The sequence below is a fragment of the Rutidosis leptorrhynchoides genome, chromosome 2 (assembly GCF_046630445.1).
Source record: "Rutidosis leptorrhynchoides isolate AG116_Rl617_1_P2 chromosome 2, CSIRO_AGI_Rlap_v1, whole genome shotgun sequence".
NCBI lineage: Eukaryota > Viridiplantae > Streptophyta > Magnoliopsida > Asterales > Asteraceae > Rutidosis > Rutidosis leptorrhynchoides.
In genome coordinates, this window is record NC_092334.1 from 82,637,543 (window position 1) to 82,661,007 (window position 23,465).

A 23,465-nucleotide genomic window follows, 5' to 3' on the forward strand; every position below is an offset into this window, starting at 1 on the left:
CCATTACTAAAAGGTCATATTAAATCCCATTATAAGACCCTTTTTAAAAAGGTCACAAGTTATAATAGGACATTTAAAAAGTGTCATATTAGTTATACTTTTTAGGACCCTAAGTAAATTCCGTCAATCAATATATAGGACACCATTACTAAAAGGTCATATTTAATCCCATTATAGAACCCTTTTTAAAAAGGTCGCAAGTTATGATAGGACCTTCAAAAAGTGTCCTATTAGTTATACCTTTTAGGAGCCTAAATAAATTCTGTCAATCAACATATAAGACACCATTAATAAAAGGTCATATTTAATCCCATTATAGGACCCTTTTTTAAAAATGTCACAAGTTATGATAGGACCTTTTAAAGGTGTCCTGTTAGTTATACCTTTTAGTACCTTAAATAAATTCCGACAATCACTATAGGACACAATTACTATAAGGTCCTAAATATTAGTCTGTTAGGACCCTTTCCATGACCCTGTTAGGGCCCAGAAATAATGGTCATAATATGTAGTTTTTTAGGACCTTCGCTTTTTTGACCAAATAAAAATTGGTCATATAAGCCCGTTTTTCTTGTAGTGAGAATGCATAATAATAATAATAATAATAATACTTACAAAAAGAGGTAGGATGAAAGTCAACTTGATAGTAGATTATTGGGAGCAAGTAGAATGTTGGTGTGAGTTTTCTACTAAGGACTCCATTCTATTTATAGTAAGTTTTGTGAGGTGCTTGTGTATTAGTCTACATACTAGAATTAATATGTGTCTAAGATGACACTAACTCTTAACAAGCAAGTATGACACTTATCATTTTGGCAGCTTAGTCATGCAATCTAGATGATAGACTTGACATATGTCAAAATCATATCGAATCTTAGCTAACAAGAAATATGATTCATCAATTTTTGATATATGTACTTGTTTATGATACATATACATACTACTCATCTAATTATTTATTAATTTTTTAGCAATTCTAATATGGTGTACCATTTCACACCACGAGATAGAAATCATATACGAGTACTTATTATTACTTATATTTATTATTTATTATTTGACAACTTACTCGTTATCCAAAACACAATACTTTTATTTGATAGTCCTAACGAAATCCAATTTAACGAAACGGATAATTTTTTTTGACCACTTAATAATTTATTCTCACAAAATTTATTATTTTACCTTGTAAACTGATTTTCACCAAGTAACCATAATTTAAATATAATATCTAAATTATAACATAGAATAATACAAACTTATTATTACTTATATTTATTATTTGTTATTTGACAACTTACTCGTTATTCAAAACACAATACTTTTATTTGATAGTCCTAACGAAATCCAATTTAACGAAACGGATTTTTTTTTTTTTGACCACTTAATAATTTATTCTCACAAAATTTATTATTTTACCTTGTAAACTGATTTTCACCAAGTAACCATAATTTAAATATAACATCTAAATTATAACATAGAATGATACAAAGTTACCTATTTCATTTGGGTTAATAATCTGGGTGTTATAAATCTACCCCTTAAGAAGATTTCGTCCTCGGAATCTGATCATGGTAGAACAAATGAGGGTATCTAGATTTCATCGACTCTTCTGTTTCTCACGTCAAGTTTGATCCTAAACTATGTTTCCATTCTACCAACATCATAGGAATCTGTTTCTTTCGAAGCTTGGTGACTTTTCTATCTAATAGCTTATCGGGTTCTTCAACTAACTTTTTATTCATATCCACTTTCAGATCTTGCAGAGGAAGAATCTGACTTTCGTCGTCTACCTTACATTTGCGAAGGTATCGTGAATTCCGGATAATTCTGGTGGAAGATCCAACACAACAGTTTGATCATTGACTACTTGCCGGATACGAAAGGCCCAATATAGCGAGGTGCTAATTTTTCTTGTTTACCGAAATGAATTACTCCTTTCCATGGTGAAACTTTCAAATACACTAGTTCACCCACAAGAAAAGTTACCGGTCTTCACCGCGGATCAACATACATTTTTTGCCTGTCTCTTGCAACTTTTAACTTTTCCCGAGCAATCGCTACTTTTTCAGCGGTCTGTTGAACTATTTCTGGTCCAGCAAACTGTTTTTCTCCCGCCTCTAACCAACATGTTGGAGTACGACATCTTCGACCATACAACATTTCATATGGTGGCATCTTGATACTCGAATGATAAGAGTTGTTATATACAAATTCAACTAACGGCATATGAGTATCCCAAGAACCCCCATATTCCAAAACACAAGCTCGTAACATATCCTCAAGTGTTTGAATGGTTCGTTCACTTTGACCGTCAGTCTGAGGATGATACGCCGTACTTAGATTTACACGAGTTCCTAGGTTCTGCTGTAAACTTTTCCAAAAGTTCGATACAAATCTCGAATCTCGATCAGACACGATAGATAAAGGAATTCAGTGACGTGATACTATCTCATTCAGATACATTTGTGCCAACTTACTCAAAGAAGTTGTTTCACTTGCGGCCAAGAAATGCGCGCTCTTGGTTAGTCGGTCGACTATTACCCAGATCATGTCGTTCCCTTTCTGGGTTTGGGGTAACTTTGTCACAAAATCCATGGTGATATGCTCCCACTTCCATTCAGGAATCTCTAATTGACGCAACGACCCATATTGTTTCTGGTGTTCAGCTTTCACTTGAGCACAAATCTGACACGTCTCTACGAAATGGGCGACATCGGTTTTCATCGTAGGCCACCAATACAACTTTTTAAGATCATTATACATCTTTGTGCTGCCATGGTGAATCGATAACTTTGATTTATGAGCTTCTATTAGGATTAAATCCCTCAAGCCACCAATCTTTGGTACCCAAATCCGGTCATGGTAGGTTTTCAATTCTCGAGAATCACTAGTCAAATCCTCTTTTCGTTTCACCATTAATTCATATTTTAAGTTTACGTCTTTTAAAGCTTCAAGTTGCGAGATTTTCAGTCGGTCAATCAAATCCGAGACAATCTCTATTCGCATGAATTTAACAGTGTCAACGGATCCCTTACGACTTAAAACATCAGCGACAACATTCGCTTTACCAGGATGGTAACGAATCTCGCAATCATAATCTTTGATCAACTCTTGCCACCTTCTCTGGCGCATGTTCAATTCTTTCTGTGAAAAGATGTATTGCAAACTCTTGTGATCGGTGCAGATTACACAATGTGTACCATAGAGATAGTGTCTCCATAGTTTTAAGGCAAACACAACTGCAACCAATTCTAGGTCATGTGCAGGGTAGTTCCTTTCATGAGTTTTCAACTGACGTGAAGCATAAACAATCACCCTATCTCGTTGCATCAACACGCAACCCAAACCTGCTAACGAAGCATCACAATATACGATAAAATCATCAGACCCATCAGGTAAAGTCAGCATTGGTGTAACGACCCGACAAAATCATCATTGACGGCATCGTTAACTTAGGTCCCGTTGCGTGATCATAGTCCCTAAATGAGACTCGTTTGACCAAAATTATGTCGCATTCATTTGAAACGTACAAGACTTACAAAGTTTTAAATTATCAAACGGTTCGACAACGAGTTTAAGTTTACAAAATTTATAAAGTATAAATGAAATGACTTGCGACATAATAAGTTGAAAATCACGGTTGCTATAAATAGCGTAAGTATGTATGCTTTAAGTTTGAATCCAAAGATGCTATCCCTAGCGTATGCATGTATGCTTGACCCCAAGCAAGTAATCAAAGTGTGCGGAAGCATGTATCAAGTAGCCAAGTATGAACCTGAGAAACATATAGAAAACTGTCAACGAAAAACGTTGGTGAAATCATAGGTGTATTTGTAAACGTTATTTTTGAACCACAAGATTTTGTATTTTCATAACGTTGATTATCCAAATCGTTTGCATTCCAAAAATACGTTCACGAGCACCCATTTATCAAGACTTAACTGTTTTGTACCCTGTTACGTAGTGTTAGAACATACACTAAACCCGAAAATATATTTCATCCGCCGACGGTAGCGAACCGTCCGAATGAGGCTCGTCAAGCCCATGTGATCACATAATATAAGTTCTCGCTTACACCCTACAAGTGTAACTAATGATAATTGAATTGAAGCTTTTTGTTCTAACTCGCTGTGGAATGTTTGTTTTCGTATTTGTGTTCAAAGTATAAAGTATGTAGTATAAAACCGTATATGTTTCTCATCCCATGATTTAAAAGTATAAAAGTTGTTGAAAAGATGGGACTATGATCTCACCTCGAGTGCACGAGTATAAAAGTACTTCACAAAGTAAACGTGTGCATGAAAGTTGTTTAGCCTTGACCAAAACAAGTAAGTTATATCAAAACCGGGTAAGACACAAACAAGGTCGGTCGAAATGTGTTCAATTAGTCCTATGGCTCGTTACGACTCGATTATAAAGCATGTGAATCACGTTGTCAAGTTTCATGCAAGATATAAGTGTAAACGAAAGGTTATAACGATTAAACAAAGTAATGGTTATGTTTGAATAAAAGTCAACTTTTGGTCTAAGTCAAAGTCAACGAAAAAGTCAACACGTTCGGGTCAGGTCCCGAACTATTTTTCTGAGGTTTTTAATCATATATAAGCATGTTGGCCAAGTTTCATGTTGATTGGGGGTGTGTAGCATAGTTAGAATTAAACGAAAATGTGCATTTTGGGACAGTCGGGGCCCGGAGCGGCGCTCAGACTGTCTGTTCAGCAAGTCTGGGCAGTTTTTGAACATTCAAGCACGAATCCAACTTCAAACAACCATAACTAATGAACCGTAAACATTCAAAACAGGTATCTTATATCATTGGAAAGGTATTTTGACGAGGAATACAACTAAACACATTTCATTTACCAAAAACACCATTTACAAAAATCAAAATCCTCGTCGAATGATCGTTAAAAGTTCATTATCAAAGTTTCAAGTTCATAAAATGCATTTCATGATTCGGGAAACCAATTTACACATACGATAGACCATTTCGAAGGTAATTAAACATACATTGCAACTAAACACTTTCTAACAACATTTCATAGCATTCAATGCATCAAAAATCCATTTTAAAGTTCATCAAACCCTAACCAAGAATCATGAATTCATCAATTTTGTTTATGAAGTTTTTCTAAGTCAAACAACATACCAAAACGAAGCTAATGATGCTAGTAAAACATTTAATACATGAACTTTAACATAATAACAACATTTAATCAACCAAAACTCAAGATTAAGCACACCCATTTCAAGTTCATGCTAGTTTATGCAAAATAACAAGATCGAGCAAATAAATCACATATTCATGCTAGACTCGAGCCATAGACACTAATTAACACCATTTCAAGTCTATAAAACGAATTTGAGAAATCTAGAGTTTTAGAAATCTTACCCCAAGTAGTGAAATCGGTACCAAATCGAAGAGGATGAAGAGAGGATCACGAATATGTAATTTGTTTTGTAGCAAGCTTCCTAGATTCGAAATGGATGATGAATTACTGAAGTTGGATGAAGATGGTGTTCTGGAACTAGAGAGAGAAAAATGAGAGGTGGGAGGTGAAATGAATGAGTGGTGGGGAGGTGGGTTGACTAGTTGACCTAGTCACTAGTTTACCCACTTGACACCATTAGTCCCTCGAGTTTAAAAGCGGGTGCATGAATTAACCGAACAAATTATTTTAAATACGCTAGAGTAAACGAGAGATGTTATAATTAAATAACGAAAATATTAAAACGCTAGTCGACGGATGATACGAATTTAGGTAACGAAAGATATTATTAAAAAAAAAAGACGGGCGTAAAAATAATTTAACGGAAAAATGCGGGATGTTACATTACCTACACCTTAAAAGAAATTTCGTCTCGAAATTTGGTTGAAAGTAGAAGTCGTTGATTCTTCCCCAAGATCTTGCGTTGCCAATTCTACGAATAGGTTAAGGTACTTCCTTGGGCATTTCAACGAACTTGACAATCGGGATTTACGTTGTTTTAGAGTTTGGTTTCACGATTCGGTTCTCCTAGGAAGCGAAGTTTGTCATCGATAGTAAGCTCATCGAAAAGTATAACAAGTTCTTGTTCGGTAAGACACTTCTTTAAGTTTGATACATAGAATGTAGGATGAACGGAGACTCAAATGGGTCGGAAAATCTAAACGGCTAGCAACGGGTCCAAAACGCCCCAAGATTTTAAAAGGATTAAAATATCACAGATTTAGTTTTCTACGTTCCCGAAATGAATTACACCTTCCCAAGGTGCGACTTTTAACATTACGCGGCCACCCACTTGGAATTCGAGAGATTTACGTCTAACATCGGCATAGCTCTTTTGGCGACTACGAGTCGTGTTAGGTCTTTCTTGGATTTGAACGATCTTAACGGTTATTTCATGAATGTGTTCGGGTCTGGTGGTTTGCTTGTCACCTACTTCGGTCCAACAAATAAGAAAACGATATTTGCGGCTATGTAAAGTTTCGAAAGGTGTGGCGTTAATACTCGAATGATAACTATCGTTGTAAGAAGAATCAATTAAAGGTAGCAATACAAGTTCGTGATATGTTTTTCCAAGTTTTGAATCGTATGTTTGCTTGGTTCGTCGGTTTGTGGATGATATGCGGTACTCATGTCTAAACGTGTTCCCAAGGCTTTTTGTAAGGCACTCCAAAAATTTAGAAGTGAATCGAGTGTCTCGATCCGGAACGAGGTACATTTCTTTAAGATATCTTCGAACAAGTTTTCGTTTCTCAAGAAATTCGCGTCGCGGAAGATTTATCGATTTCTAAAAACGTTTGTTAGAGCAAGTTTCTTATCGGGTTCTGAAAAACGTTCATTAGGACTATTCACCCTCGTGGTGAATACTAGTATAACGTGAAGAGTCTATCCCTCCATTGAGAATTTAGATAAAAGATTTCCTTATATGGAAGTACGAGTGTAATGTGAGAGAAGTTTCCGCCTCGATGTGAGAATATCAAGCATATTTGTAGTTCGTCGATAAAACTGTGCGAAAACGAGATAGTATACACGTGTAACATACGTTTGAAGTTGAAAGAATTTGTCATTCATTTGGAAGCATAAATATATAATCGAAGGTGTGTCCTTGGTATAGTTGTTATCAATATTCTCGGAGTTTTCGGATGTCCAACAAGAAAAAAAATGAAGTCATGTACATGGCACATGGTGGTGATTAGGTTGATCGAGTCCAACCACCATCACGTGTCATTAGAACTTTGGTATGACTTACCATAATATAACTACGTTGATCGAGTGTCGTTATATTATGCTAACTCATACCTCCATTCCCACATCATTCCATAGAATCAAGTTCGTGTAATCGTGAGGATTTAAAATGAACAAAGTGTAACGGCATCTCTAACGTGACTCGTATTAAATCGAAAGAATTAGTGCAACTCTGAAGATGCGTTTCCTGAGGGAAGTGTATAACTGGTTGTTCACGTCAATGCGGTTCAAGTCAAACAATAACGTCTTTAGGTACGAAAATAGTATCGAATCATGATAACGAGTAGTATGTAACCGTAGTGATAAGCAGTAATGACGATACTCATCTAGATTAGTGGTGGTAGTAACAAGAAGTGGTAGATAGTGAAGATCACCAGTGTAACATCGGTAGTGGTTAATGATTTCCATAGTGGTGAAAACTTTACAGCACTTGTGGATGGTAAGCTGGAACGGTGGTGAATAACAACCTGGGAGACAAAGTCCCGAACTAGTGTAACGAATGAAGTCGTCGTCATCCTTACGCGTATGAATCTTGAATTTACGTGTGTTATCAGAAAGTGGCAGAGTACAGGTTCGTATGATGAGAATTTGGTACCATTAAGGAGTTCACCTAAGAAAGGTTTAAGTATGATGCACAAGTAGTCAAATAAGTGCTATCTATAGCAAATGCAAGCCAGAATGCAATGAGTAACTATTTGGTTGTAGTCTAGATTCACTAATGCGTCCTAACGACTCTGTCAGACACACTAATGCATATCTTAGTTCCCTACAACCAACACTTTGATACCATCTGTAACGACCCGACAGTCGTCATTGACGGCGTCGTTAACTTAGGTCCCGTTGCGTGGTCATAGTCCCTAAATAAGACTCGTTTGACCAAAATTATGTCGCATTCATTTGAAACGTACAAGACTTACAAAGTTTTAAATTATCAAACGGTTCGACAACGAGTTTAAGTTTACAAAAGTTATAAAGTATAAATGAAATGACTTGCGACATAATAAGTTGAAAATCACGGTTGCTATAAATAGCGTAAGTATGTATGCTTTAATTTTGAATCCAAAGATGCTATCCCTAGCGTATGCATGTATGCTTGACCCCAAGCAAGTAATCAAAGTGTGCGGAAACATGTATCAAGTAGCCAAGTATGAACCTGAGAAACATATAAAAAACTGTCAACGAAAAACGTTGGTGAAATCATAGGTGTATTTGTAAACGTTATTTTTGAACCACAAGATTTTGTATTTTCATAACGTTGATTATCCAAATCGTTTGCATTCCAAAAATACGTTCGCGAGCACCCAATTATCAAGACTTAACTGTTTTGTACCCTGTTACGTAGTGTTAGAACATACACTAAACCCGAAAATATATTTCATCCGCCGACGGTAGCGAACCGTCCGAATGAGGCTCGTCAAACCCATGTGATCACATAATATAAGTTCTCGCTTACACCCTGCAAGTGTAACTAATGATAATTGAATTGAAGCTTTTTGTTCTAACTCGCTGTGGAATGTTTGTTTTCGTATTTGTGTTCAAAGTATAAAGTATGTAGTATAAAACCGTATATGTTTCTCATCCCATGATTTAAAAGTATAAAAGTTGTTGAAAAAATGGGACTATGATCTCACCTCGAGTGCACGAGTATAAAAGTACTTCACAAAGTAAACTTGTACATGAAAGTTGTTTAGCGTTGATCAAAACAAGTAAGTTATATCAAAACCAGGTAAGACACAAACAAGGTCGGTCGAAATGTGTTCAATTAGTCCTATGGCTCGTTACAACTCGATTATAAAGCATGTGAATCACGTTGTCAAGTTTCATGCAAAATATAAGTGTAAACGAAAGGTTATAACGATTAAACAAGGTATTGGTTATGTTTGAATAAAAATCAACTTTTGGTCCAAGTCAAAGTCAACGAAAAAGTCAACACGTTCGGGTCTGGTCCCGAACTATTTTTCTGAGGTTTTTAATCATATATAAGCATGTTGGCCAAATTTCATGTTGATCGGGGATGTGTAGCATAGTTAGAATTAAACGAAAATGTGCATTTTTGGACATCCGGGGCCCGGAGCGGCGCTCCAAGACCCTGAGCGACGCTCAGACTGTCTGTTCAGCAAGTCTGGGCAGTTTTTGAACACTCAAGCACGAATCCAACTTCAAACAACCATAACTAATGAACCGTAAACATTCAGAACACGTATCATATATTGTTGGAAAGGTATTTTGACGAGGAATACAACTAAACACATTTTATTTACCAAAAACATCATTTAAAAAAATCAAAATCCTCGTCGAATGATCGTTAAAAGTTCATTATCAAAGTTTCAAGTTCATAAAATGCATTTCATGATTCGGGAAACCAATTTACACATACGATAGACCGTTTTGAAGGTAATTAAACATACATTGCAACTAAACACTTTCTAACAACATTTCATAGCATTCAATGCATCAAAAATCCATTTTAAAGTTCATCAAACCCTAACCAAGAATTATGAATTCATCAATTTTGTTTATGAAGTTTTTCTAAGTCAACCAACATACCAAAACGAAGTTAATGATGCTAGTAACACATTTAATACATGAACTTTAACATAATAACAACATTTAATCAACCAAAACTCAAGATTAAGCACACCCATTTCAAGTTCATGCTAGTTTATGCAAAATAACAAGATCGAGCAAATAAATCACATATTCATGCTAGACTCGAGCCATAGACACTAATTAACACCATTTCAAGTCTATAAAACGAATTTGAGAAATCTAGAGTTTTTATAAATCTTACCCCAAGTAGTGAAATTGGTACCAAATCGAAGAGGATGAAGAGAGGATCACGAATATGTAATTTGTTTTGTAGCAAGCTTCCTAGATTCGAAATGGATGATGAATTTAGTGAAGTTGGATGAAGATGGTGTTCTTGAACTAGAGAGAAAAAGATGAGAGGTGAGAGGTGAAATGAATGAGTGGTGGGGAGGTGGGTTGACTAGTTGATCTAGTCACTAGTTTGTCCAATTGACACCATTAGTCTCTCGAGTTTAAAAGCGGGTGCGTGAATTAACCGAACGAATTACTTTAAATACGCTTGAGTAAATGAGAGATGTTATAATTAAATAACGAAAATATTAAAACGCTAGTCGATGGAAGATACGAATTTAGGTAACGAAAGATATTATTAAAAAAAAAGACGGGCGTTAAAATAATTTAACGAAAAAATGCAGGATGGTACAACTCGGGCCTGACATATTAATTGTTTCAAGGTTTGAAAAGCTATCTCTTGTTCATTGTTCCACCGAAACGCCGCATCTTTCCTTGTCAGTTTTGTCAAAGGACCAGCGATTTTAGAAAAATTCTTAATAAACCGACGATAATAACCAGCCAATCCCAAAAAGCTCTTAATCTCGGTAGGAGTCTTAGGGGATTTCCAGTTCATTACCACTTCAGTCTTTGCTGGATCCACTTTAATACCATCTTTGCAGATAATATGACCCGGAAATTGTACCTCTCTTAACCAAAATTCACATTTTGAAAATTTTGCATAGAGCTTTTCGCGTTTAAGCAAATCCAATACTTGACGCAAATGTGATGCGTGATCGAATTCTATCTTAGAATAGATTAAGATATCATCGATAAAAACGATTACGAATTTATTAAGGAATGGTCGACATACTCGATTCATCAAGTCCATGAAAATTGCAGGTGCATTTGTTAACCCAAACGGCATAACCAAAAATTCATAGTGACCGTAGCACGTACGAAAAGCTGTCTTAGGGATATCGAATTCAGCAACACGAACCTGATGATACCCTGAGTGCAGGTCGATTTTAGAAAAGAACGAAGCTCCCTGAAGTTGATCGAATAGATCATCGATTCTGGGAAGAGGATACTTGATGTGTGTGAGGTGTAGTACGAAATACTATTATTTTTATTACGAAATACGATACAATTTACACAAGTTTTATTTATTTATATAGATGGGATATACTTAAACCTTGCTACAACACTTATAGGCAGTGTACCTAATCGTAGAGTAGTATAGTTTTTAGTAAGTCCGGTTCGTTCCACAGGGAGCTAGCTGAGTTTAACACTATATTTTTAACAACTATATTTATATAAAATATATATAATTATATATAGTAATATTATTATCAAAGGGGGTTTTTACCGTTTAATGACCGGTTTGTCGATTTTATATTTTAAGCGTAAAGATAAATGACGATAATATAAATGACAGAATTTAAATTGCGATAAAGTAAATTGCAGTAATTAAAATGACAGTAAATAAAGGTACGATGAAATATGAAATAAAAGTATTATGCTTATTTAAACTTTCGTAATCATGATGTTTGACGTTTTGATTTTAATTTATTACTCTGGGTTAATTGTCCTTTGTCCTGGCTTATTTGATACCTATCTGAGTTTTGCCCATAATAGTCCATCGGTCATAATTATAATATGCTCGTCAAATTAACCTTTTTCTCGAAGTCAAATATTCCAACTAATTAGGGATTTAAACTGTAACAAGGTATTAATACTTTGTTAATAATTACACCAGGTTATCGACTGCGTGTAATCTAAGGTTTTAATACTTTGTTAACAATTACACCAATAACCCTTGTATGTAATCCACCACTGTTTTAATAAGATATGAACATTAATTTACCCACTTGATCAGTTTGAATAATCAATTACCCAACCCGAATAATTAATTAAATAATCGTAAAGGATGTCGTATAAACGTCACTAAATAGGATATTCATAATCAATTTAATAATTATTAGATTAACTAATTTGAAGATAGGTTCGACAGGTTCCAACGAGTTGTCATTCGATTAGACAATACCCCCCATCTATTAATAGTCATTAGTCCAATGTCCACAAGTGTCGGTCTTTTGTCCAAACCCAAATTATGGTACAAAATCCAATAACCCCATCTTAATATTTAGCCCAACATCACAATTACTTCGGCTCAAATAAGCATAATAATAACTTAATTACTAGACATTAATTTAAAAAGGAAGAACATAGCTTACAGTGATTATTTATCACGTAGCGTTACACGGACAGAGTTTCGACTTTAAAACCCATAAAACATTTCTTACATTAACCCAACTAAACCATAATTTATTATTAATCTTAATTATAATTAAAATTATAATTATAAATATATATTACATAGAGAGAAAGAAAGATTGAAAAAGGTGTAAAGAACTCGTCTGAAATCGTGGTATTTATAGGACCTGGCCAGACTTTTGGGCCCATGCGATCGCATGGAAGGCGGCTCCAGCTCACATTGTTGTTTAAAACGTGGGCGACTTTGATTTATTTATTATATAATATAATATATATAATTTTATATAATTATATATATATATATATATATATTATTATATTCTTGTGCATAGTTGACTCGTAATTTTAGGTCCGTTGACTCGCGCGTTGATGCTCGTTTATGTATCGGTTCCGAATTTTCGAACGTCCTTTCATACGTGTAGATATCTTGTACTTTGCATTTTGCAATTTGTAATTTGCACAAAAAATTATTTTCCTTAACTTCCAAAATCCGCGCAAGTCTTTAACTCACTTTTAGTGGCACTTTTGAGTGCACTATGGCTTTAGTGGCACTTTTCAGGCTTTAGTGGCACTTTTTCTTCAATTCTTTAATCTTCGTGATTTGTCTTCACATTTATTTATTTAAACAATTACAACTTAAAAATAGAACAATTACAACTAAAAACTTTACATATTGGGATGATATTGCGACTAAATATATGTTCGTTTGGAGCAATATCAATACTTATTTTTTACAGTCCTCTTATTCAGTTCTCTATAATCAATACACATTCGGAGTGTTCCATCTTTCTTTTTCACGAATAACACTGGTGCACCCCATGAAGAAGAACTTGGACGAATGAACCCTCGATCCAGCAACTCTTGAATTTGAGACATCATCTCACGGATTTCTGAAGGAGCTAATCTATACGGGGCTTTAGCAACAGGAGTAGCTCCTGACACTAGATCGATTTTATACTCGACATCTCTAACCGGAGGTAGCCCTGGTAGTTCATCTGGAAACACTTCCGGATATTCGGAAACTACTGGAATATCGGACACCGTTTTCTTATCTTTCTTTGCGTCATATGACATAGGTCAGAAAAGATTCGCACCCTTTGGCTAGAGCTTTCTTAGCTTTCATTATCGAAATTAAGGGATAACTAAACCCATCATGTTCCCCACGGGCCACAACACGTGTCCCATCGGTCAAAGGAAAAGATATTATCTTCTTATGGCACTTAATACTAGCCCTATTGTGACTTAACCAATCCATGCCTAATACTACGTCAAAACTAGCTATAGGCATCACCAAACAAGTCATAGGAAAAAAAAACCTCCATCTATGTCAATGGTAGCTCCAGACACAGACGTCGTGACTGGAACCGTCTTACCATCAGCCACTTCTACTCTTAAAGGAGTAGAAATCAATTCAACAGGTAATTTCAACTTATCACAGAATGTAACAAACATGAAGGAGCGGTTTGCTCCAGAATCAAATAGCACACTAGCAGGTATAGAGTTTATTAAGAACATACCCGTGATCATGTCATCAGTAGCAGTTGCAGCATCTACTGACATTTGAAAGGCACGACCCTCAGGAGCTGGAGGATTCTTTTTTTTCTGCCCCACTGTGGAAGCATATGATCCCCCTGCTGATGCTGCCCTTACCCCTGACCCTGCCCCAGAATATGATCTTTTTGCAGAAGGACACTGTGCAGATCGGTGACCTTTTTTCTGACAATTTAAACACACATTATTTCTGAACGAACAAGTTTCGGCATCGTGCCCCATTACTCCACAACGAAGACATCGTTTTGTCAATATTGAACATTGCCCGATATGTAAAGATCTACACTCACCATGTAAAAACCCGTCCTAATTCATAAGAACGAATACAATAACATATGATTACATTGCGAGGTATTTGACCTCTATATGATACATTTTACAAACATTGCATTCGTTTTAAAAGACAAACTTTCATTACATCGAAAGTTGACAGGCATGCATACCATTTCATAATATCCAACTATAAATGATATAATCTGTCATTTACTTAATCATAATCTTTACTGAACTCAACGACTTGAATGCAACGTCTTTTGAAATATGCCATGAATGACTCCAAATAATATCTTTAAATTGAGCAAATGCACAGCGGAAGATTTCTTTCAATCCTGAGAATAAACATGCTTTAAAGTGTCAACCAAAAGGTTGGTGAGTTCATTAGTTTATCATAATCGATCATTTTCATAATTTTAATAGACCACAAGATTTCATATTTCCATTTCTCATAAACATCATGCAATTTGCATAAAAATCATTCATATGGATTGAACACCTGGTAACCGACGTTAACATAATGCATATAGAATATCCCCAAAACAGAAATCCATCTGTATTAATAACTCGAAGTACTAAAGCATACCATTTTCTAGTATAGGGGGAGTTAGGGCCCGTAGATCTACCTTTAGGATTCGCGTCAATTAGGGTGTCTATTCCCTAATTCTTAGGCTACCAAGCTAAAAGGGGTGATATTCGATTCGATAATCCAACCATAGAATGTAGTTTCGATTACTTGTGTCTATTTCGTAAAACATTTATAAAAGCCGCGCATGTATTCTCAGTTCCAAAAATATATATTGCAAAAGCATTTAAAAATGGAGCAAATGAAACTCACAATACTGTATTTCGTAGTAAAAATACATATGACGTCATTGAACAAGTGCAAGGTTGGCCTCGGATTCACGAACCTATATTAATTATATATATTTATATATTGATCAATATCTGTCTAACAATTTAGGTCAAATCATAGTGTACCACAATCCTAATGCTCGAGACTAATATGCAAAAGTCAACAAAAGTCATCTTAATCCAAAATGTCTTCTAAAATCTATACATGATTATTATATAACTTAAATATAGTCATTTTATACATTTAAATATATTTAACAGATTTTTATTAAAGTAATTAATGTAAATCATTTATTAATAAAAATTTATATTAAAGTTTATATATAATAAAAATATACTTAAGTAATAAAATTTATAAAAATCACTTAATATCATAAAAATATAGTGGTATGAATTATTAATGTAATTATGTTACGTGTGGTAAAAAAAAAATCTTTGTATCACATAACTCTTTGATAAAATAATATTGATAATAATAATAATAAGTAAAAGTTGTATTATTTTATAATAATAATAATCATTATTATTCTACTAATAATAATAACAATATTTACATTTACTAATGATGATATTAATTATGATAAAATAATAATTCTAATCATGATAATCCTAATAATAACGATACTTTTTAATATTAACTAAGATAATATTTTATAGAAAAATAATAATCTTATTTAAAATGATAATTTTTAATAATAATAATACTAAAATGATAATAATAATGATATTTATAATAACAATGATATTTCTTTCGAAAATGATAATTTTAATAAAAATGATAGTTTTAATATTAATGATTCTTTCAATAATAATAATAATAATAATAATAATAATAATAATAATAATAATAATAATAATAATAATAATAATAATAATAATAGTAATAATAATAATGAAAACGATATTTTTCTCTTAAATCAATATCTTGCTATATTTCAATTTCATCATGATACTCATACTCATTATTTCCTAATCGTTTTGTTTAATAGCTTTTAGTCTTCTTTTGTATCGCATTCATAATAATGATAATAATAATAATAATAATACTAATTATAACCTTAACGATAATAACGATAGTAATAATAATAACAATAACAATTTTTATTGATAATATCTTTTATTAATAACGATAATGATAATAATAATAATAATAATAATAATAATAATAATAATTACTATTATTATTATTATTATTATTATTATTATAACGATGATAATAACGACGATAGTAAAAATAATCATTTTAACAATAAGTATATTAAAAGTAATAATAACTCAGTTGACTATATCTTTTAATCCGTTCATCGAAATCACACGAGTTCTAAATGAAAAGTTCTTAATTTTTCGCTAGCTTTCCAGCGACATGCATATCATATACCTTATCTCAGTAGCATATGTATCTAATTCAGGATTCAACATAACTTATCTAATGACAAAATTAAACATACAGGCATGCATAATCCTATATACTCGAGCACTAGTCAGGGATATACTATTAATATATAAAAGATAAGTTATGAGTGCTCACGTATCAATATTGAGATTCAATATTGTAGAAAAGTACGTAGACGCAACGGAGATGATAAACACTAGTTTGACCTCACGAGCATACCCACGAACTATACCCATAACCTCCATAGCTATAACCCATAATTTCCTTAGCCCTATCCCACTCGAAAAACCCATCTTGAAATAATTTGCTCATGACCTCGTCGTAGTATTTTATGTATAATACTACTAATAATAATACTCCTAACCATAAGATTAATAATAATATTAATCTTAATAATAATAGTAATAATAATAATAATAATAATAATAATAATAATAATAATAATAATAATAATAATAATAATAATAATAATTTAAATATACATATGGAGAGCGGAGAGATAGATAGATGAATTATGAATTAGACGAACCCAAAATCGCGTAATTTAAATAGATGTAATCCCACCTACCACCTCATGCGATCGCATGGAAATCAAGTGGAGAAGCCATGCGATCGCATGAGCTTCTTTTTTTCATTCCACATTCGCTTACAACATATGTTACACATATATATATATTTATTTAATATATAATATATTTAATCTTTAGAATTAATTAAATATTATATTATATTCTCGTGCATAGTTGATTTGAAATTTTAGCACCGATGAATTGTACGTTGACGCTCGACTTATGTGCCATTTCCGGTTTTTCGAACGTCCTTTCGTACGCTTAGAAAACTTGTACTTTACGTTTCATGACACGTACCTTTATCAATAATTAGACTAATTTCACCAATAATTATACTCCATGAAATGTAACTTATACATTTGAATGTTTTGGTCATTTGCTTCTGTAAATCGACGTCTTGTTATATATACATATGATAATTTAAATCAAAACGCCTTGTATCTAGTTAATATTATATTTAATCACTTTGCAAAAATATATATTTAAAAATATAATTTGTACATTTATATATATATATAATTGAAATAATATAATATTTAGTTTTTTTAAAATTAATTATATTTCAAAATTCATTTTTACAATCATTTAAGTAATAGAAAATATTATGTCGTAACAAGTTTATGTTTTTGAAACAATATAATTATATTTACAAACTTATAATGTAAAGCTTTAATGAAGTTCTTCAAATTTTATATAGATAAATAAGTTACCTTATAACATGTTTTAATAATAAAGTTCTTATTAGACTGAAAACGTTTTAGTACGTTTAAAACTAAATTTAATAAATATTATAATTCTGTTTTTTTCCAAAACTAACTATATTTAAGAAAAAAATTAAATAATGAAAATCGTCATATCATAAAATGTTTTAGAAAAGTAAAAATATATACTCATAACAGGTTTCAAGTTTTTAAATTACCATTTGACGACGAGGCGTGGAATAAAGTTCAAAGGTTAGCTAATCATATGAAATCATTTTAAGGTAGAACGTCAATATCTATTTTCTAAGTTATCTATATTCCATAACTTTACTTTCATAATATGAAAACCAATTTGTTATCTTACAAAAGTCATGAGTGAAAATGTTCTAAAGCATGAACTTGAAATCAAATAGGAATCTCCACTAACCTCTGTCTAACTCTCGATAATTGACACATTTGTTCTCATTTGTAAATCACTTTACCATTTTCCGAATATTGTTAAAAAAATAGATTTCTTAAATCATAGTGGACCTTACTACCAAGACCCGTAATCATATCACAAAGTATCCGATAACTCAATCATTTGATATTATCTTTTACTTCTGACGATAATTATATTAAATATATATTAAAACAAATATGTTCATGTAAAGTATTATACATCTAATACTTTGTTAATGTTTTCAATTAATATGACTATATCTTATATATATACATGTCTATACACATAATCGTTCATGAATCGTCGAGCACAGTCAAAGAGTAATTGATTACATGAACATAGTTCAAAGTTTCTGAGATTTCAACAATACAGACTTTGCTTATCGTGTCAGAACATATAAAGATAAAGTTTAAATTTGGTTGGAAATTTCCGGGTTGTCACAGTACCTACCCGTTAAAGAAATTTCGTCCCAAAATTTGATTGGGATGGTCATGGCTAACAATAAGTATGTTTTCATGACGCATACGAGCTGAAAATTAGAGTTTTATCATCAGCGAGTAATATGGATAAAACAATTTGCTTAAGTGGAGCGTACGAGTGAAGTTATCACAAAAGAGTGAAATGAGTAAGTGTGGATTCATCATATCTTTTGACGTAGATAGGATTGATTTCCAGAGTTCAAGGGATTTGGAGAAAATATTCATAATAAGATTTGATTCTTCGGTAATCAAGGAAATTAGGATCCGCTTTAAATGCAATCATCTGTTTTGATTATTCTGTCGGATATTTTACTATAAATCCACCTCCTTCGTTTCCTTAAAACTCACACCTTTTTATTCTTTCTCCCTCAACTCATACTTTAAAGTATTCATCAATATGCTTCATCCAGTTCTGATTCTTGATATACTCCTAACCTTCATATCTGTCATTCTTCTCTTTCATCTTCCACCGGAAGAATCTATTTACTTCTACTATACTCTTGGTTTTATAGTGTTTTTAGTTCTCCCTTGTCTTTATGTTGCTATATGCATTGATATATACGGGTTGTAATTTCCAGGCTGTTGTTGGGCTTTATATATTCCCTTATATTTCAAAGTCCATGCTTCTGTCTTCTATAATCATTGTCATCCACAGTTAATACTCTCTCCAATTTACTGTGACTTATACTCCCATTGATATTTTGAAGCTTCATGCTTTTGTTTTATCTTCCCGATTTTAAATCAAGCGAATAATGGTCCAAAATACGTAGGTATAAATTTCGAAATGAACATAATTAATATTCTAAGAAGGAAATCGTAATGGCATGATTTTGTTTTGTTAAATTACCAGAATACCCTGGAAAAGACCGAATCATCAAGAAATATTTTCTTGATATTTTAGAGGTTAAGTAGAATACAAGAGTCGTGTAACACGGCACAATGATGACGTTATGATCTGTGAATCATCGTGTTCCATTTAGAAACTCAGCATGACTTACTGTAATATAATCACGTTGATCAAGTGTCATTATATTATACTAATTCATGCTTCAGTTCCCAACACTACTTCAAAAACATTCATACTTTAAACTCGAAGATTTCAAAATTTAGAAACTAAAATAGTTTCTTTTATGATATGATACAGATAACGCGAGGAGTTAAATGATTTCAGATAAGAATAGGTATGAAAATATCTTCAGAAATATGGAGGATATTTATAATGAAAGATATGATGATATCTTAAAATATCTAAGATCAGAGGATGATGAGGAATATTGTCCACAAAGGTTTTAAAGTAAGGAGTAAGATATTCGCTAAAGACTTCAGCAGATACTGAATCTTTTGGATTCTTTGAAGGCAGATTTAGTCTTTGTAAATTGTCCACAGCTTCCTTCATACTTTGCTCAATCCGTTTTCCAGTACTAAATTTTTCGTTTGAGCTTTTCCAATCTGCTATTCTTTGTTATCAAACTTCTTACCGTAATTGCTGTCTACCGTCCTTGCCACTTCATCAGCCTTTTTCAAAACTTCTTAGTACTGATTCGTAGGCTGGGGTGCTTTTCAGAAACTTCACATTCGTAGTTTGTAAGTCTTGAAAATAGACGTTATATGTATATATATAACTATTGAAGTAGAACACTGCGAGATTTCAAAATACTGATTGCTGATTCCCGATAATTGGCATGACAATTCTTGTTACAAGATGCAGATGAGTATATGATAGGATTTTAATGAATAAATATAATGACTTTTCGGAGAGGCTAAAGTCAAAGGGTAGTGAAGTTGCTGGTACATCTGCTGATAATGTGGTGGAATATAAAAGGTTCCCCGGTAACAATGACGACAAGGGTAATTGTATATATCAGAGTTATAATAAAGCTACTTCGGATGAAAATTTGAAGTTGACTTGCTGGAGCTGTGACAGAATTTGCTACTCTGAAAAGGAATCGCAAGTTAATTTTTGCTAATAAATGCCAAAGGATCTGTCGCGGGTACGTGTTAAACTTTTACTTATGTTCCGGGAGTTTTCCAGATGCACGATTGTGGATAAAATGTGGTTGGATCATTATCTCGATTGTTTCTTAATTGAGGTGTTTTCAAGAATCGTGAAGGGCTTGAATGCAGATTGTCATTGTCAATATCCGAATTGATGAAATCGTTGTAAATCTTGAATGGTTCTACTATCTTTATGAATTTTATGAATAATAATGATGTTCTAGCACAGTCTTGAATTCAAAGTATGGCTTTGAAAGGTGTAGGAATCTACGAGTGATGTTTTCTGTTAAATCTTGACTTGGATTTTATTTTATTTTATTTTATTTTATTTTATTTTATACAAATCAGAATACGAAATCAAGTTTGGATGAGAATGGTTGTTTTGATTTCTATAAAAGAATGTATATTGTTGTGAAAGTAGTGAGTATAGTTGATGATTGCTGAATCAGATTCGAAGAATGTAACATATTAATTGTGAATTTATATATCTCTCGGGTATTACCTACCCGTTAAAAAAAATTACAATTAATATTTTGTACAAAAGAATTCTATTACAGTCTTTATGAAAATATATACGTATATATTTTTCTTCATATGTAACATAGATTTAATGAGTTAATATTAAATTAAACTCATTTGATTTACCGTTGAAACTAGAATTGAGTAATCACTAAAACTTTAGAAATTACATAACTTTTACGGAGTATTTCTTCAATGTAATTGAAAATACTTAGTTATTTGTTGATGTATGATGTTGGTGTTCGTGGAATCCTTGTGAACTTCACAAGATATAAGTGATGTTTTCTAGAAAGTTTCGAGTACATCGATGATGAAAGTGTAAAATCAAACATGTATTTGGATAATACACTTAGTTTATTATGAAACGGAATTCATTGAGTTGAGACAGAGATTGTAGTTAACAATGGTTAAGTTGTTAAGGAAGGATGTACATCATAGCATATTAGTAATATGAATTAACCGAGTAGTTAAGATTGACACATAATAGCTTAGTATGGTAAGTTTTATTTTGATCTTAAAATTATATATGTATAAAATATACATATAATTTCTTCAGAGGGAATGAGTTAATACTTCACAACTCGTTAATACAATATACGCGTTATTGATTCGTAATGATGTCTACAATGATTCTTGAACTAACGGAGTTTGTGATGTTACAGGTGCTGCTGATTCTGATGATGCTGACGGTGAAGCGACCCGTCCTAATCCATCCGGACGAAGTCCATATCGATTATATACGATTCACAACAGTTGATTACATCGCGAGGTATTTGACCTCTATATGATACATTTTACAAACATTGCATTCGTTTTTGAAAAGACAATCTTTCATTACTTCGAAAGTTGACAACATGCATACCATTTCGTAATATATCTTAATATAATAGGCTTAATAATAATCTTGATGAACTCAATGACTCAAATGCAACGTCTTTTGAAATATGTCATGAATGACTCCAAGTAATATCTCTAAGATGAGCAAATGCACAGCGGAAGATTTCTTTCGTACCTGAGAATAAACATGCTTTAAAGTGTCAACCAAAAGGTTGGTGAGTTCATTAGTTTAACATAAATAATCATTTCATAATTTTAATAGACCACAAGATTTCATACTTCCATTTCTCATAATCATACGTCCCATGCATAGAGACAAAAATATCATTCATATGGATTGAACACCTGGTAACCGACATTAACAATATGCATATAAGAATATCTCCATCATTCCGGGATCCTCCTTCGGACATGATATAAATTTCGAAGTACTAAAGCATCCGGTACTTTGGATGGGGCTTGTTGGGCCCAATAGATCTATCTTTAGAATTCGCGTCAATTAGGGTGTCTGTTCCCTAATTCTTAGATTACCAGACTTAATAAAAAGGGGCATATTCGATTTCGATAATTCAACCATAGAATGTAGTTTCACGTACTTGTGTCTATTTTGTAAATCATTTATAAAACAGCGCATGTATTCTCAGCCCAAAAATATATAATGCAAAAGTAATTAAAAAGGGAGCAAATGAAACTCACAATAATGTATTTTGTAGTAAAAATACATATGACGACATTGAACAATGTAGGGTTGGCCTCGGATTCACGAACCTATATCATTCATATATCTATTAAGACACATACTTGTAATCGAACAAATATATTTATATATAAAATCTTTATTTTTATGTTTATAATTTTAATAACGTCTTTAAAACTTTTATTTTTCATAATCGTAATTATTTTAATAATAATGACATAGATAATACTGATATCAATAATAATGATAGTTTTAGTAAAAAATAATACTAATAATAAAAATGGTAATTTTTAATAGTTTTATTAGAAATTTTCAGTAATTATACAATATCACTAATATTAATATTTAAATGATAAGTCTATTAATGATACTTTGTAATATTAATAATAATGATGATAATACTAATAATAATACCTATGTGGATGATAATAATAACACTAACAATTATAAAATGTTACAAGTACTAATATTAATGAAAATAATAATAATTTGTATCATTCTCATAATAATAATAATAATCATAATCATAATTATAATAATAAATTATAGTCTTTATAATAATACTTGTATTAGTCATAATAAGTGTTCTAAAAATAACCATAATAATAATAATCACAATACTAATAATAATAATAATTTTGGTAATGAAATCTACCTTCCAAAGCCTTTCTAAAAAAATATACCCTGAACCGGGTTTGAACTAGAGACCTCCCGCTCACCCGCAAACACACTTAACCATTCCTTCTGTCTTGTTTATCTGATTTATAAGGCAACCCAAACTATATATCTAGTATTTCATTTAGCCATGTTCATCATCTTCTTCACCAAGTTTAAAATCAAACG

At 32.4% G+C, this 23,465-nt stretch overlaps 2 protein-coding genes across 2 annotated transcripts; both read right to left on the reverse strand.

The window, feature by feature from the left end:
• Window positions 1-1,619: 1,619 nt before the first annotated feature.
• Window positions 1,620-2,277, reverse strand: LOC139888023 (uncharacterized). The gene is made up of 2 exons (XM_071871058.1): window positions 2,015-2,277; window positions 1,620-1,830 (listed from the first exon to the last, which is right to left on the reverse strand). Exons 1-2 carry the CDS (start codon window positions 2,275-2,277, stop codon window positions 1,620-1,622), a joined length of 474 nt encoding a protein of 157 aa, XP_071727159.1.
• A 156-nt stretch (window positions 2,278-2,433) lies between these two features.
• On the reverse strand, window positions 2,434-13,385 carry LOC139888024 (uncharacterized). The gene is made up of 3 exons (XM_071871059.1): window positions 13,127-13,385; window positions 3,239-3,350; window positions 2,434-3,040 (listed from the first exon to the last, which is right to left on the reverse strand). The coding sequence occupies exons 1-3, from the start codon at window positions 13,383-13,385 to the stop codon at window positions 2,434-2,436; spliced, it is 978 nt and encodes a 325-aa protein (XP_071727160.1).
• Window positions 13,386-23,465: the final 10,080 nt, after the last annotated feature.